Below are 18,243 nucleotides of genomic sequence, written 5' to 3'. Positions count from 1 at the left end.
ACAGTTTAAAAGGTGATCAACTGATGATGAATAGACAGATATATATACTGCCAGATAGCTCTCACAGTGAATCTGGGTATTGCCTTCTGCCGAAGTCCAATTTGTTCTATTTCAGCTCACAAATCTGAATGAGGGCAGTCCTGAAAGTCACTCATTAGCACAGGGTTTATATACCAATTATAAATACAAGTTTTAAGAGTTGAAAGCAATTTTAAAAGAAGGTCTCATTTAGAAAACTGACATAAAATATGTCATGATTAAGAATCACTAAGAGAGAATTGCATCACTAAATCTTGCCACAATGAACTTGGTAAAGCAAAAGGTCTGTCTGAAACGGATCACAATGTGTGGCTCAAACATTCTTGCAAGCCATTACCGAAACAAAATTCTGTTTGCATAACTAGAAAATATTACACAAGCTAAGAAATGTTGATTAAACCAGAGTCAAAAGGTGAAGGTCTTTTCCAGGACTGAAACAGAAGGCACTTCCTTAACCAAAGTGATGTGGGAGTGTGGAGCTAGCTACCAAACTATATTGCTAAAACGACACCTTGACTTCTTTCCAGAAACAAGGCTGGATGAGTTCCTGCACTTCAGAACCGTGGTACCAACACTTCCCAGAACCTTGGATCAATTACATACTAGCTACCATCAGCAAAACAGCCTTGTAACCTTTCATGTGTTTTTACTCTCCTCTCTGGTAGCATTATATAACACCTCTTCATTGCTTTCTTTCTGCTGTAACACACTACAGAATTTGTAAGAACCAAGCATCTGGAATGCATGCATCTCATGTTAAAATGTATTGGAAAGTCCAAAACTTAAATTCAATATGGTAATATTTCCTTATTATGATATGTCTAGTTCTTACCTGCAGGACTTCTTCCAAAAGCAGCATCAAGTCCTTGATGGACTCCAGGTCTTCATTATCAAGCTCTAGTAAACTCAAACACTTTGCATACAGCCTGATTTCTGGGGCTCTTGGGTCCTTTAAAATCTCATTACACAGTCGAACTGCTAAACAGTCATGAACTGTAAGTCCCTTTGAGAAAAAACATAAAAACACTGAGCAACCCAATTATGTTTTGAAACCTGAGTTTTAAAAACATTTTTGATAAAGGCTTTTATAAGATAGCATTTATCTTGTTATATTTTCAGACTCCAACGAACATTTTATTTCAACAAAATAATCCAGAAGTTTCTGTTCAATGGCATATTCAAATAAACACTGATGCTAGTTTCCAAAAACTGAGATTAGCAAGATTTAGAGGAGAAAAGTTAATATCAACTGTCCAACACTGAAAAGGTGATACTAAAAATGTTAGAACTCATGTTTACATTTTATAACAAGATTTAAAATTTCCAAAAATGTCATGACTCCTTGCCTTAATTTGTGAGATTTATCAACCACTTATGCTGACTAAAAATAAATTATATTTCTCTTTTACAATATGGCTGGAAAAATACCAATAAACAAAAAATAAACCCATTTTAAAGCACGTGTCTGTTTTTTAACAACTGCTTTTGGTAAATGTTTATTTGATTATATGTTAATGATTATTTTCTGCATTTACATGATGCTTTTTACAAAGCAATCAACCTTCATTTGTCTGTGGATTTCACATAGCAGAGGAGCAGTTAGAGGCAGCTGCACTATTATAAATAGGGAATATGTAACTTTTGTATTTATGTTCATTTATGATCCATAAACAAAAAAGGACTTTCCATTTTAAAAGCACCAGAACCGAACTGATAAACATTGCTGTACATCCACCCAATTTATCACTAAAGGGGAACTGATCTACAGTATGTAGACTCTTAACAGTTTCTAATTGCAATATTGTCCCTCACCCAGCCTATTATTTTCTACTTGCACTTGATCTACACTGTAAACCAAAATACTGTATAAATACACAAAACATTTTAATGAGTAACTTTACTACTCTAATTATTCCACCTAAATTTCTTTTTTAGGTTCGGCAATTTTAAAATACAATCTTCTTTCATAAAAATATGAATTCAGTCAAAGCAATACAGTTTAAGACATACTTGATAAACTGTTTTCTTGTTGTGATTTAATCCACTGAGTCTTGTCAGGTCAACAAACAACTCTGCTACATTTGCGATATCCACTTCAGCTAAAGGTGAAGAAGCAGGTGCATTCAACAAAGTCTGTATGGTTGGGAGAAAACTTTCCTCAAAGCATTCTTGATTTGACCTATTGAATATAAAAATAAGACAAATTATACAATAAGGAACAACAGTAAGACAATGAAGTCTCGACATCTTTAAATTTAGCATTCCAAGGAATGGACTTGGCTATATGCGAATTTGGATATTTGCAATGGTTCTCTGCACCAAACCCATGTGTATCTTGAAACTCTACTGTATCTACCAATCAGTCATATTATTTAATATAACCGTAATGGAAAACAGAATTTAGAATCTAATCATTTTCTTTTTTATTTTTAACCCAGAAAGCATCTTCTAAAACTACGTTACATAGTTTTAAACATAGTCTGTTTATAGATGGATAAATGTACTTTTCACATTTGTTATATTTAGCACCAGAGCTCTATGGCAAACTGTATGTATTCCATTTTCCATACCTGCTTGCATAAGCATACAGAGGAAAGAACACCCCAAGGCAGTGCCGAAGCCGGGTGTCATCTTCAGTCACAGGATTGTACCACATCAACACAAGGCGAGAAAGCAGCTTTGAACTGCTGAGTCTTCCACAAAACATCAGCTTAGCCAAACCTTCAGCAGTTTCAGTTCTGAGCTCTGGGATCTTGAAAAATAATAAATAAAAAAACATCTTCAAAACAGAAAGCATTATTTAAGCAACTCCTTATGTTATCTTAAAACCTAATAGCAATCAAATTGAACTAATACTGCAAATAAGTGGAAAACTATTAGGAAATTCTGATTAACTGTAGATTAAAGACCAATTAAAACACTGTGTACAGTATAGTATCTATATTAGTATGTAAGACTTTAGAAGAATGTATACCTCACTATCAAGAAATGCAGAAAGTAATGAAAGAATGTTATTAACAGTATTTTCTTCTTCAGCCTCCTTAGCTGTTTCTCTACTGTCGTGATCTTCACTGGAAATCCCATTTCCTGTGCCAGAATTGTCACTTTGAGGACTTGAGGGCTTTCCTTTTAGAAAGTCCATGCCATTCAACAGGAGCTGGTCAATCACAGCTTTAAGAGCACTTATCCTGATCTTAGGATCATCAAGTTGAGCAATCTGAAGGAAAAAAGACCAATCATAAGCACAGTCACAAATGATAAAAACTACAAACTTGTGGTGATAACATCACTGGAATCATATTAACCTTTAATTACAAATACCTTAAGAATATGTGGAATAATTCTCATAAAATAACATGGCATAAGATGTTTTATGAGCCTTTTAAAGATTTATTTTCAATTCATTCAGATTTCTTGTCCAGTATAAAAGTGCATATAGTAATATTTGGGATTTAAAAATAAAACAAGTAATAAGAGTATATAAATATATACTGTATTTCATTACAGAACACATTTTTCAGCATTATAGTTTTAGAAAGAAACCATTTGCTTGCACATAATTTAACATTTTCCCCCTCACAAGCAGATATACAGAAAACCTTTCCCTTCATGAGTACCTGTAACAGTAGTAGGAGATGTCTGTTTGCTAAATCCTTGCTGTGAAGTGCACAGGTACCCAGGCATACAACAGCCATATTACGTACTGCTGGATGTGTATTAGCAATGCCTGGGAGAATCTAAGAAAAAAAATCAAAATTACTTAACAGTCAAGATACATTTCTTTTCATGTTAAAGGAAAAGAGTATTTAAAATCAGTTTAAAACCCATTTGCAATTTTAGTTCACTGTATTTTTATTTCAAAATAAGTATACACAGTATTTCCCATTCAATACTGCTAGTTTAAAATTCTGTACAGAAAACTGTAATTTTCTTACAATGCCCAAAACATACCAATGATTCCAGTAGACCACTCATGGTGGGACCAATTCCTTTGTCATTTGACATCTGCTTCAGGACCTCTGCACACATTGTAAGGCACTTCAGCAAAGTCTCTGGATCATTCTTAAGACCGAAACAAAATACATAAATGCAATATAGGGGAAAAACATATATTAAGAATCAATCATTGCTGTGTCTTTCCCTTTTTAGCCACTCACAAAATACTGGGTGTCTGATTCACACAGTACATGGACAGTATAACAGATACGTAAAATTAAATATCCTTAATTTTAAATAAGAGTTTGGGACTCTAGCTTGGAAACAACAAATGTTTGTACCAGTTAAAGACATATTCCCCTTTCTTTATTTCAAACTAATATTACTCAATTTGGTACAGGTGTATTTATTGATATTTGTCTTAATAAACACATGGTTTGCTTTTTACCTTTCTGGTGATAAAAGATGAGTGTTCACTTACAGAGCTTTCATGGTTTTCTACAGACAGCCCCACACTTGGAAATTTCCAACCAGAAATCATTAACTGTACAGAAAAAAAAGAATCTAACAATTATAAATGGCCTTCACTAGAGAAAGACAAAGGCATAGGAGGAAAAGCAAATATAAATATAAAGAAAGTGTAACAAATCCAACATGAATAGAAACATACATGCTCAGAAAAAGTGGTTCAAGATATTGTGAAATGAATATGCAATTAAGAACATAGGAAAGGTTATCATTCAGCCAATCTAGTCTATTGGTTTGTTAGTAGTTAATCCAAGAATCTCCTAGTTATATACAGTTCTCCCACAGTACATATCTACATCATCCTTGTTTACGTTTGTATTCTGTGTTCAGATGAACTTCACAAGGTTGACTTTGGTAATACCAAAATGAGGACATCAAATACTTGGATAAGCTCTCCAGTCTTCCATGCTTAAGACTAAGCCCCTGAATGTAATTAGATGCTTTTTTATGGACCAATTCAACCATATTCATACCAAATCTACACAGGTGAGCAAGCAGAAAACTATTAAGGGCAACTGTAAAGCCAAAAGTGATTTTGAAAGCTCTGCAAAATTCTCTGGTTAAGATAGCAGTTATTGTTCATACATCTGGATAAGCAGCAAGAAATTCTTTACATAAAATTTATCTTTAACAATATATTGCAGATATGTAGCAGAAGGTTTTATGGTCAGACAAGAACAACACTGAACATTACATCTAGCACAACCCTAACACAGTCCATCACCCAGTGGATTCCAAATGTTATAATAATAATAAAAAACTATTTTATATAGCGTCTTTAAAGGTGGCTTCTCAAAACGCTTTACTGGATGACAATAACAGTAAATAAGAAGAATACAATAATAAATAAGGAGAATACACAGGATAAGACACAATTACATTATATAGAGGAGACTGTGGATGGTGGTACTAAGAAGAGCAGAGGGGTGAAGAATGGAACCAGTTAAGTAAAGGCTTTTCTGAAGAAGAGGGTTTTGAGTCTGGATTTGAAGGAGTTTAGAGAAGGTGACTCTCTGATATCCTTGGGCAAAGAGTTCCAAAGCTTGGGAGCATAACAGGAGAAGGCCCTGTCACATATACAATGTAAACAGGCTTGGGGGACAGTAAGGAGAGCAGAATTAGAAGAGTGAAGGTTGCGAGGTGGGGAGTAGGGCGATAATAGTTCAGACAGGTACTGAGGTGCCAAGCCATGCAGAGCCTTATAGGTGAGCATGAGGATTTTAAAGTCTACACGGAATTTGACCGGAAGCCAGTGCAAGGACTCCAGGACAGGAGTAATGTGAACACTTGCACTAGACCAGGTCAGGATTCTGGCTGCTGAATTTTGGACATACTGCAGTTTGTTCAGAGTATATTTAGATACCCCAGCGAGTAGAGCATTACAGTAGTCAATTCAAGAGAATACAAATGTATTGATCAGCTTTTCAGCCACAGTTAATGATAGCATAGGGCATAGTCTTGCGATATTTCTAAGGTGAAAAAAATATGTTTTGACAGTATGCTGCACATGTGGGTCGAATGTTAAGCCAGAGGTTTAAAACCCCAAGGTTTTTCAATATTTTAAGGTTTTTCAAATGTTAAACGCAATGGTGGAGGCACCATGTTATGATAATGTTCCACATCAGCAGGAACTGACTGATGAGAAGCTTCTGCACCTGAGTGCAGACGAGGCATAGCACAGTTGCTTCTGTCGGGAAAATCTGCTTAAGTGACCCAAGACAACAGCCACTACATTTCATACAAAAAATAAGTGGAGCAAATCACAATACATAAATGCATTATTCAACTGTCTAGGTAACTTAAACATACCGTAATGCACCTATTCAATATAAGCACACTTATTCTTTCATCTTCAGCTACAATTAAGTTTGATGCTAAAAAATTGGTTAAATTCTTTGATAAACGAATTACATTGTTCTCATAAAAGTAAGCCATGCCATACATATAATGCCACAATAGCTGAGTCAAATAAAAGCACTAAGCAAATAACACTGTGTGCTTGGATGTTCACTTACTGTAAGAAGACTGATTATTCTGATATTCGCAGGTTTGCAAACACTAATATACTTTATGGATCCCATGAGGGAAACTGCAGAAACTATATGAAAGCATTGGCTTTGTCTCTCATAAGCTGTCAGCCAAGTGCAGAGGGGTGATACAAATTTAAACTATAGTCCTCAACTCTTGTTTAATAAGGAAATTAAGCCGGTTGCCGATTGATAGAAAAAAAAAACAATTCATGAATTCCATCACCAACTCAGATTTAAAGCAATAACCCCATCATTCAAAGATTATACCCTTTCATTCGTGGAAGCTTTTGTGAGTGGCTAAAATACAGCATAAGCAAAGCATTTAAAAATATTTTGGGTTACTTTAACTTTACATTATTCATAACTTCGTAGATTAATTGGCATAAATTAAGCTTTCATAGTTTAAGGCAACTCATAGTAAGAAAGCAAGTAACAAGTACAAAGCAAGAGAGCCTCCGCACCAAATTTTCCATTTTAAAAAGAAATCCACATAGACTGAGATTTACCTTCTCCACACGGACTTCTTTTATTATTGGCTCTTCTGGGTCTTTAATCAACTGTGTCCTAAGATTTTCCAACTCTGCAATTTTATCTTTGAGCTCAGAAGCACGATTGAAGTCTTGATCTGCAACACATTCTTCCAGGGTGTCTTTGGCTTCCATTATTTTTACTTTGATTTCAGCAAGCTTGTTAAAATAAGAAAAAGAAAAAAAAACAATGTTCAAAATTAAGACTGGCACTTTAGTGTTTCCTACCGTTTTAAAAACCTTTTAAAGTTTCTCCCACATAATATTCCTCACTTTCATTGGACTGAAGATCTACAATCTCTAATACCCTGACCAGATGTCCCTGTTACAGCTTTGTAATGTTCTTCCATTTCAGATTTGTGGTTTAATGATTAGATAATTATCCTCATCAACTCATTAATCAAACAGCTAACTTCTGAGGGCGTACCTCATACACGATTCTAGTTTATTAAAACTAAATATTAAATTGAAACTTTAAAAAATAATTTAAAGGAAGATCTGAACATAGCCCTAATGTAAAGATTAACAATTTCCCAAAAGAAACAAGGAAAGGTTTTAAAAAATAACCTTATAACCAGCACTGGGGAAGACAAAAGATAAAATTGCTGAAAGGGCTTCAAAAATAGAGGACAAAAATGGGAGCAACTTTGAGTCACTGACTCAAAATATACAACAGCAAACCAGGTTCTTGATTACACTGGTCACTACAGAAGACTGATAAAAACTATACTCCAAACAGAAATAATGCAAAAAAATGTAAAAGTAAAAATAAATGAAAAACAAACAAAAAAAAACAATAATGTGCGAGATTTCACAATTTCAAATCTGGCAGGGCACGCACCCCAGCTACGCTTTGAGAACTAGTTACAGAGCTCATAGCATGCCAGTGCAGTATTTCTCATGTCGCATCACTCGCAACACAGCTCAGAAACCGAAAACAAGTAGGAAGGGAAAAGGCAAGTGTCTAATTTAAAGTTAAAAACCGAGATTTTGCATATGTTAAGAGGTGGAATGTTGGAGATCAGTTTTTCACCTGTCATCAGCTGCACACTCCTTTCATATACATCATCACTATCATTAGTAGGAGATGATGGAGTGTTCCCTGCATTTTATTATAACATTTTATTTGATCTATGGTGTGTACAGTACTATATTTACTCTATTACTGTTTTCATAGTACTTTAAACTACATATATTCTAATACACTTACAATTGACTACTTGTTTAAGGGAGGGCAATAGGATGGTCTAAGGAGGGGTGTTCTGATTATTCTCAATTTTGGGTATACATGCTATGTCAGGAACCTAACTACTGTGTAAAATGTTCAGTTCATTTGTCATATGCACAAGTGCAATGAAATGCTTATTTGCATGTATGATTCAATAATTAAGGAAATATCAAAAATAAACACAGAACAGGAGCAGCAACAAGAACAACAAAATTAAACTTCAGTGTTAATCAGTGATAGATGTACAGTTCAATAATCTGACAGTTTACCGGAAGAAACTGTGAGACTGAAAATGTGAGTCTACTGTACTTTCTTTATTGGCAGTTTACAGTGCATTAATACCGGTCGAAGTGATCAATACACTCCTGAAATCGCCTGACTAAACCTTTCCATAGCTCTCATTTTCTTTCGGGGAAGGTATGATGGACATGGAAATATTAATTAGTGATCCAGCAATGTGTTGCATGGATTTCATGTCCTCCAGGATCAGGGGCAATTAGGGAAGATACTTTTCGCTTGACGTTAATGACAGTGGGCACATCTCTAGAGTCCGTGTGTTCTAAACTGAACAATTTATTGATATGATAATATCCAGGATCAGCTCTGAGTAACATGAATGAATTATTGAGTATGCAACACCCCTCAATCATTTACTAATAAGAGGTAATTCTCCTTTACTTTTAGTACATTACTGGTCTGACAAATGCAGCCAGATCTTTTAATGTTCCAGAGATTTATGTTTCATAGCATGGCTTGCCTAGATGTCTAAAAGCATGTAAAAAAGATTCATTCTTGCTAGCATCATATTTTTTCCAACATTCCTGTCTAGTGCAAAAACACATTTCAAGCTGTGTATTAAAAAGACTCAACAAAATACAATGATTTAATGCTTAACTATATTACTCTGAATAAAAAGATTTTTTTAGCAACCCTTAATGACCCCTCCTTCCTACTTTGTTCCTCAGTTTAATACAACAAAAGTTACTCTTACCTTGATTTGTCTCTTTCTGGCCTCATTTTCACAAGTAGGTTCACCGACAGCTACGATGGGCTCACGTACATCAGAGATGATCTCAGCAATCTATTAATTCAAATACATTTTAAATTCAGAAAGGTTATACTAATTTTCACCAATAAGATGACATAAATTATAAAAATCTTGCAAACAATAGGTTGCCATCTTGACACACTTTAAAAACAAAAGCAAAATTATGGTAATTGTTATGCCTCAACTTCCAAGAACAACCACAAAAACAGAAGCTGGAACAATTTATTTCCATATTTTTTATAATTCAACACAGTATTCATATGACTTTCAAAACTTATCTTCTTGAAATTCATACACCAAGTACATTTAATGAGGTTTTTTTAATTACTTTTGAAAAAATTAAACTTTTTTAACACAAGGGCAACTTGGATATACGTTTACGTTTAAAAGCCTAGATTCTAAATCATAATCATTTGATGGGACACCAGAGCTTTCTATGATTTAAATTTTAAAAGAGTCGTTTTTTCTTTTTTGTACGTGTATTATGGAGACTATAAAAAGTGTTTTCTGTTTGTAACAGACTAGTTATTTAATGAAGGTCAAAAGTTAAGTTTCTTAATGAATGTTAAAGATATTAAACTTGTAATTGTCATTACTCTCAATAAAAACAATTAAAGTACAAATCATTGTTTAATTATACTAATTTCTCAAAGTAAAATTACAAATTAGTTAACTTACTACTTGTATTCTTTTGTCATCATCTTTGAGCACAGTTACCAGCTTCTCAACAAGAAGTGATACAAGAGAGTTTGGGGTATTTGGCAGCACAAGCATCTCCTGGAGTACAGCCAGAACACGCTTCCTACAATACAAACAGGGGAAAGTACTATAAAAATGTGCTTTTCTAGCACTTAAGTTCAAAAAAGAAACTGCAAACTGTATCTGAGGATACATACCCGTTTCAATAGCTCCAATACTTCCTTGTAGTTTATTAAAATAAAACGTTTTTTTCAAAAGGTTAACTTGGTAAGACATTCCTGTTACAAAGTTGAGTAGTACACCTTCAAATTGTTAATAGTATATCTAGATTCAGTCTTACCTAATTATCACTTGGCAGACTTGGCAATTGTTAATTTAGGCAGGGTTGGGCATGATCAAAAATACAAGTACAGGCTTTTTATGCTATAAAATGATAGTTGATAGCGGGAGGGCAGAAAACATTTTTCATAAGAAAGTTGACCAATATGCATAAGTAAGCCCAGTAGCACGAATGATATCGCGTTCGGTCCTTTCTCTTATATTGCATCATCAACTTTTGTTCCAGAGTAATACATTTCTTTTTCTTTATACTTATAATATTTGGCGCAACAGCTACCATGCAGCCACATTTTCCAAAAAGGTGTGGAAACATGCATCATAGCACAAATAGTTCAAGTGGGTAACTACGTCAGCATGCGTAGGCTGCAAAGGAACAAGTAACAGGTTTATTCCATGCTGAAAGAGAAGAAAACAACGTTTCGGCTGTGGAGCCTTCTTCAGGTGCAAGCCAAAGAAGGCTCCTCGGCCGAAGCCTTGTGTTTTTTTTCTGCGTTTTGGCTCAGGGAACAAATGGATAAAACAAACCAACAAACACAATCTATAAAAGAATATATGAAGATAATTTAAAGGAATATATTTAAATAATATCTAAAACATGGGTAGAACAGAAAGGTCTTTTGAAATGCAAAAGCAGCACTTAAATGTATAATGCAACCAACTTGTCACACTTCTCTTAATAGTCACTCATGTTAATCATGTTTTTTTGTTTTATTTTAAACAGAAAATTAAGAACTACTTTTATGTAGCTCTAATCACACAATTTTCAAATAGTGGTAACCGACAGATTAGTAGACACTCAACTACTTGCATGCATCTGTCACTTGGTGTTTTCTTTGTTTTATGTACAGCAGACGCTAGCAGTTTAGGGATCTGCAGTAAAATAGCTTAAAGTAGTTCAGGTGGGTAGCTGCTTACACCTGAAGAAGGCTCCACAGCCAAAACGTGTTTTCTTTCTTCTCTTTCAGCATGGAATAAACCTATTACTTGTTCCTTTGTAAATTGCTTATACCAAATGTGATTTTTTACAGTTTAAAGATTTTTTGGACTCCACAAACATGATACCTAGTTTATACTACTAATCATATGTTATCATAGAATCCCACAAAGTAGCTAATCACTGGAATTAAATTTTGCAGTACACTGACAGACTGAGCTTTTTTATGTAACCTAGGTGTTAATTGAATGCTCTTTACTCTACTGCACACTGTTGCCTCAAAAATGAACAAAATATAACTGTTACAATCTGACTCCTTTATAAAATATTAAATTTTCAATACATGATGTTGCCAGTAAATAACCAGGAATCAATACGAAGCAATCTGAAGATACTGAAAGAATCTTCAGTAGTCAGTAAGAATCAGTATTCATCAAATGACTAGTCATTCTCTGTAGTTTGCTCCATACAGCCACAATCCACTGTGTTAAGAAGAGCCCCCTGTTTTCAGCACAAGATGTACATGTACAATACCTAATTTACATTGGTGTTATTTAATTCTGGTACTGGTGTTAATTTAAAGATGTTCGAGGTGACTAATATTTTTTACGATGCTGAAAATTTTCTAAACGTCATATACCGAAGCTGAAATTGACACCTCAGATGTACATTTGAGCCTCCATGACCTCGTGGATCACTGACTACCTGACAGGCAGACCACAGTCTGTGAGACTTCAGAACTGTGTATCTGAACAGGTAGTGAGTAACACAGGGGCACCTCAAGGGACAGTTCTTTCTCCATTCCTCTTCACCCTCTATACTTCGGACTTTAAGTACAACTCAAAGTCATGCCACCTGCAGAAGTTCTCAGATGACTCTGCAATTGTGGGATGTATCAAGGGTGAGCAGGAGGAGGAGTACAGAGGACTGGTCAGCAGCTTTGTGGAGTGGTGTGGGGTGAACCACTTGGAACTGAATGTAACAAAGACAAAGGAACTGGTGGTAGATTTCAGGAGGAAAAAGGTCAAACCTACTCCTGTCTACATCCATGGGAGTGGCGTGGAGATGGTGGACTCGTACAAGTACCTGGGAGTGCACATCGATGACAGATTGGAATGGTCTAAGAACATCGAGGCCATCTATAAGAAGGGACAGAGCCGACTTTACTTCTTGAGGAGGCTCAGGTCCTTCAATGTGTGTAGTAAGATGCTACATATGTTCTATCAGTCGGTGGTAGCGAGTGCCATTTTCTACGCAGTGGTGTGCTGGGGCTCTGGGATTAGAGCAGTGGATTCTAAAAGGCTGAACAAGCTCATCAGGAGAGCAAGCTCTGTCATTGGGTCTGACCTGGACCCCTTGGAGGTAGTGGCTGAGAGGAGAATGGTGTCCAAACTAGAGGCCATCATGGACAACATCTCCCATCCCCTCTATGACAGGCTTGCAGAAATGAAGAGCACGTTCAGCAATAGATTGATTCATCCACGGTGCGACAGAGAGCGCTACAGGAGGTCATTCTTGCCTTCTGCCATAAGACTGTACAACGCATCCACCTTGCGTCTGGGCAGAGGCAACATTGACAGTGACCTGTTTCTGGACTGAACGCATTAACACATCTACTGCTACATCTGTTCTCTTTCTTTTTCTTTTCCCGTTTACAACCGTTTTTTGTGCAATATATGCCAGGGACCTGTGCAATACATTTACATCTATATTTATATCTAAGTAATAGGTTTATTCCATGCTGAAAAAAAGAAGAAAGAGAACACAACGTTTCGGCCGTGGAGCCTTCTTCAGCTGTGAGAGAGACAGGGCAGTCTCTCTCACAGCTGAAGAAGGCTCCACAGCCGAAACGTTGTGTTCTCTTTCTTCTTTTTTTCAGCATGGAATAAACCTATTACTTGTTCCTTTGCAGCCTACGCATGCTGACGCAGCTACCCACCTGAACTATATTTATATCTATATCTATACTTACATCTATATTTATATTCATATGTGTGATATGATTTTTCTGTGTACTGTTCTGTTCTAGTCTGTTCTTTGTGTGTCCGGACTAAGAGTAACTCTTGTATTGTATTGTATGTATTGTACTATTATTATATAATTTGTTACACTGTGGCTGTGTTGTCTGTGTTAAGCTCCTGTTGCACTGCAATTTCCCTCATGGGATCAATAAAGTATCTATCTAAATCTCACTATAAGATATTTATCTTGTACTTCATTTATAATAAAATGGTAAGAAAAAGTCATTTTTAAAAAGTTAAATGTTCTGAATTAATATACCAAGAAATAGGAAATTCTCAATTTAGAAAAAGGAACTTGGTATTTTGATAATACTGAGAGACTACTGTATTGTATGTAGTACATTTACCGCATATTGAGCCCATGCCTGAATATACAGTAGGTGATGAAAATATGCATCATCTTTCTTACAAACACCTCCTGTCAATGGAAATTAACAATTACTCTTGAATTAAACATTTGTTTCTTCAAGTGGACATTGCTGACCGATTATATCATCCCTACAACTGAAATGTGATTTTGTCTCTTGATGCAATAAAATAAAACAAAGGATGGATTTATAATATGAGACAATAAACATTTATCTCAATTTGTTTTCTAGAATTAAAAAAAAATTGCAACACCAATGAGAAAACACAAAAGTTAACAAAAACATTACTGGCGTCTTCACAAGGCAATTAAGCAAACGAGCCTTTACACATAAAAGAACGAACACTGAATGCAGGTTGCAAGGATCAGATATTGACAATTACTAGGCAAACAAATATGTCACCAGTAGATTGTCTGAGAAAAGGCACAACTCACACTTAGTATAAGCATAATTCCATAATTCTAAATGTCTGCTAGTGGAGTGTGAACACGGTACACAAAGAAGATGTCATATTTTCACAGGAAATGTACCCAACTTGCGTTTTGGCCCAGGGAACAAATGGATAAAAAAAACACAAATCTAAAAAATACAGAGCAAAGTTACTTAAAAAGTAACCTAGCATGGCTTGTTACCAGTACTTAAAGAGGCCAAATGTTCATAATCCTTAACACTGCCTATTAACCCAGAATCAAAATGTCCTTCTTAGCCATTGATGAAAGTGCCATTATTTTTTAAAGCAAACATTATCTGGTAAAAAAAAAAGATCAGAACACGATCAGTCTTACCTTCCACCTTCTTCAGCAGTGTCCACACAACCCACAAGATGAATAAGTTGTTGGGCAATAAACTCTTTTTTCATCAGGTTTTCTACTTCACTGAAATCTGACTTTTGCTTTTCATCCAGCACTGGGATGCTCTTTATATATCTGCAAAATCAATTTTTGTCTTCTTACATGGTGCAATAAATGGTGCAATTACTTGAAAAGGTTGAATGCCTACCAGACTATGCAGATAACATTAATATCCTTACAAATGTATCAGAGCTACAAAGTGTTCCACGGAGCGGAGGCTCTGTAGATAAGGATCAGCGCCTGTGGCTGGATGGTGGCCGGTTCAAATCCCATAGTCGGCAGAGGAATCCTACTCCCTTGGGCCCCTGAGCAAGGCCCTTAACCCCAAGTGCGCTGTACAATGGCTGACCCTACACTCTGACCCCAGGGTCTCTCCCTATCTGTGTGTCTGTGTGTCTCATGGAAAGCAAGCTGGGGTATGTGAAAAGACAAATTCCTAATGCAAGAAATTGTATAGGGCTAATAAAGAGATGATGATGATAGTCCTTTACATAGCCATGACGTGGATACATTCCTACATCCGAGCCTGTGGCTGGAAGGTTGCCGGTTCATATCCCGCGGTCGACAGAGGAATTCACCCAGCTGCTCCAAGGGTGAAGGGCCCTGCACTCTGACCCCAAGCTTCTCTCTTTATCCCTGTCTCATGGAGAGGACGACAGAGGAATCCTACTGCGTTGGGCCCCCCAGCAAGGCCCTTAACCCCAGCTGCTCCAAGGGTGAAGGGCCCTGCACTCTGACCTGAAGCTTCTCTCTCTATCACAGCAAGTTGGGGTATGCGAAAAGACAAATTCCTAATGCAAGAAACTGTATATGGCTAATAAAGTGATCTTCTCTTATCTTTAGGTTTAATAAGTTAATGAGTTACTTTGCAGCTAAAACAATATTTGATATATTTTGGAACGGTGTCCTATTCAAATGCATGGATTGTACTTGGGGTGTTCTGGGGGTGGTTATATATGAGTTAGAAAATTTTATATGGGATACCATTGGTATTTATTTTTTCCATTTATGAATTTTTATCTAACAAAAAGTTTTCAGTACATACTGTAAGTTAAGTTTCTAAATTTAAGGATGACAATATTTCCTACTCTAAAAGATTTGTTTTAACATTTAATATTAACTGATACTTTATATCACACATTGCAATTATCTATATAATTATTCTTAAAACAAACCACTTATACAGTAGCTGCTACTAGGGCTGGGCGATATGACCTCAAATCAATACCACAATAATTTCACACATTTACCTCAATAACGATAATTTGTTTTGAAACCCTTGAAATTATACGATTATATGATATGCTGAAAGATCATGTTTTAAATATGCTAAACTATTAAAGCTACACGCACCTCATCTTAGCTCAATGTCTTACAAATAATGCAGTATGTAATGGCACCAGTTATCTCATTCCATCTGCGTGAATCTTTTGCATATTGAGTGGCATGAGTAAGTGCTTGTGTTAGAGACAGCTGTTTGGCGGAATCAATTTGGCCATGAGTGCGCTTGTCAGCCTCTCTCTTTTCTTGGCCATGCACTCTTTGTATTCCACGACATGGTTGTTCCAAGTGATGAAACAAGTTGCTCGTGCAACGTTTGTCGGAAAACCGTTTCTGCGCCCGGAGTTTACATCTGACTTCTCTTTGTTCAGTATCCTGTTTGCTGAAGCCAAAATATGAGCCAACGATCGACACTGCATCTTTTTTAGATACCAGCTGGTCTTCATTTGTACTTGAGTCATCCCTGCCTGACTGGGGTTCAGCATAAGCGCTCGTGTTGTCTCACGCCCGGCACGCTTCTCTGTGTTTCGAATGAAGAATGAAGGCTGGATGAGGCAGAAGCATGTGACTGGATATGATGACTGGGTGTTGTAGTTTTTTTAAGGGGACTGCTCATGAAAGCGCACAGTGGAGAAAGCTTTTACCAAACATACCGACATAAGCAAAATTAGGTCAGTGAGAGATTCTTAACGTTGGCATCGGTACATTTCCGGTATAATCGCCCTGCCCTAGCTGCTACACATTCATAAAGTCAACAGGAAAATCATTTTTTCTGTAGCACATGCACTGAAAGTTTATGGACCAGACATGACTAACATGTCATTACCAGGGATGATCACCTGGAGGTCTACTGTGACAGCCAGGGTTAGCAGCATGTGTGGTTATGGCTATTGTAAATCTGCAACACATGCTTTGCAGCAGCTTGCAGTAATAAATACAGATAGATAGCGATAAGCAATACTTCAGATACTTGGTATATGTTGGATTAAGGCTTTTGGTAAATACAGGAATTTAAAAGATAATACTTACACATAAAGGTACTGAGCATATATGGCTGCTTCAGGTAGTAGCTGCTCTAACACGTGTTCTCCCTCATCTCCCTTGGACTTGACATACTCACAGAGAGCCCTCCAGTACAGAGTGTTTTCACAGGTTAGATTTTCTGCAGATATAAGTTTCCTGTTGGAAGCAGTTAGGCAGGCTTATTAAAAAATAATAAGAGATGAAAACAGATCAGGAACTTTGAGAATTATATACTTTCAAAAGGCAGACCAAAAAACCACAACAATAAAAATTCAACCGAATTCAAATTTTACAGATATAAATACTAAATGTTGCATTTTTTTTCTAGACAAGTTTTAACAAGAGCTTTAAGGTTCATTTAAAATTTGAAAAATTTTACAGGAATGGGTAACTTTAAAACAAAAATCTTTTCCCTCCATTAAAAAACGTACTTTTACGAAATGTTTACCAATTATTTTTCATAATAGAAGAAAAACATTCTCCTTTTGAAAAAACAATATATTTTTTCTTTCTATGCTTCTCAAATTGGGAGCACCAAATGCTAACCAGTTCTACTTAAACACCATGCATCAAATTGTTTATGACTAAGTTAGAGATATCCCCTCATACATCTATGTATGCAATGGGTTAGAGTGGGGATCCATGACGGGATCCATGGCATCACAGTCAGATGGCAAAATACACTGGTCACTGAAGCCTGACAATCCAAAAATACCTTTGCTGACTCAAAAACCCCCTAGTCTGGCAATACTGGCCCATTTAATGCTCTGACCAGGATTCCCGTCAGTCAGCTACCCGCAAAATAAGTTCACAAATTAAAACTGTGGCACTATAAACGGTACCACATTGAATATTATTGTAATTGTATCCTTGTAAGCACATACATTATGAAAACAAAATTGTGGAGAGGTGTGCGAAATTCAAGTTGAACAAAACAATCTATTGAAATGTCTAAGTAAAAATGAAATTCTGAAGACCTGCTATCCAAGTTCTCGCAGTCTTTTAGAAGGTCATCAACAGATGATAATGAAAACATGGCATTCAGAGCTGCCACCGCTGCTTCTGGACAGTTCTCCACATCCAGCCTGTAGAGCAGCTCCAGAACATTTCCTTGAGAAAGCCGGAGCCAAGCCTGCAGGAGCTTCTTCTGAACAACTTCTCTTACAGCCTCTGAAAATAACACCCAGTAGCTCATAGTCATTAGAAGAATGAACAGATCCTAACCAAAGTGTCATCAAACCCTTTTCCAAACTTCCTATGCATGAATCCATTCTACATGGCGATGTAATTCACCTGATCTATCGTTCAGTCCTTGCTCCAGAAGTTTGACTCTCTGTGCAATACTCAAAGCCCTTACATGGACTTTTTCAGCCAGGACCTAAAAAATATAT

The 18,243-nt window shown here is 36.2% G+C and overlaps 1 protein-coding gene across 4 annotated transcripts in view; it reads right to left on the bottom strand.

Annotated features, from left to right (window-relative positions):
• Window positions 1–18,243, bottom strand: part of ncapg (non-SMC condensin I complex, subunit G) — a 28,266-nt gene that overhangs the window by 6,067 nt on the left and 3,956 nt on the right. For 2 of the 4 annotated variants that reach the window (XM_015343920.2, XM_015343921.2), the window contains exons 6-19: window positions 18,146–18,230; window positions 17,830–18,022; window positions 16,859–17,008; window positions 14,483–14,623; window positions 10,015–10,138; window positions 9,280–9,369; window positions 7,040–7,219; window positions 4,424–4,519; window positions 3,991–4,101; window positions 3,657–3,776; window positions 3,014–3,256; window positions 2,610–2,791; window positions 2,050–2,218; window positions 872–1,042 (exon numbers count right to left, since the gene is read on the bottom strand). In XM_015343920.2, the coding sequence (XP_015199406.2) occupies window positions 872–1,042; window positions 2,050–2,218; window positions 2,610–2,791; window positions 3,014–3,256; window positions 3,657–3,776; window positions 3,991–4,101; window positions 4,424–4,519; window positions 7,040–7,219; window positions 9,280–9,369; window positions 10,015–10,138; window positions 14,483–14,623; window positions 16,859–17,008; window positions 17,830–18,022; window positions 18,146–18,230 (2,055 nt within the window). The remainder of the gene's footprint in view (window positions 1–871; window positions 1,043–2,049; window positions 2,219–2,609; window positions 2,792–3,013; window positions 3,257–3,656; window positions 3,777–3,990; window positions 4,102–4,423; window positions 4,520–7,039; window positions 7,220–9,279; window positions 9,370–10,014; window positions 10,139–14,482; window positions 14,624–16,858; window positions 17,009–17,829; window positions 18,023–18,145; window positions 18,231–18,243) is intronic. The other 2 variants (XM_015343922.2, XM_015343923.2) reach the window with 2 other exon arrangements.

This window comes from Lepisosteus oculatus, chromosome 1 (genome assembly GCF_040954835.1).
Source record: "Lepisosteus oculatus isolate fLepOcu1 chromosome 1, fLepOcu1.hap2, whole genome shotgun sequence".
Lineage (NCBI taxonomy): Eukaryota > Metazoa > Chordata > Actinopteri > Semionotiformes > Lepisosteidae > Lepisosteus > Lepisosteus oculatus.
Note: the sequence above shows the minus strand (reverse complement) of the source record. Positions and strands in the feature narration are given on the sequence as shown.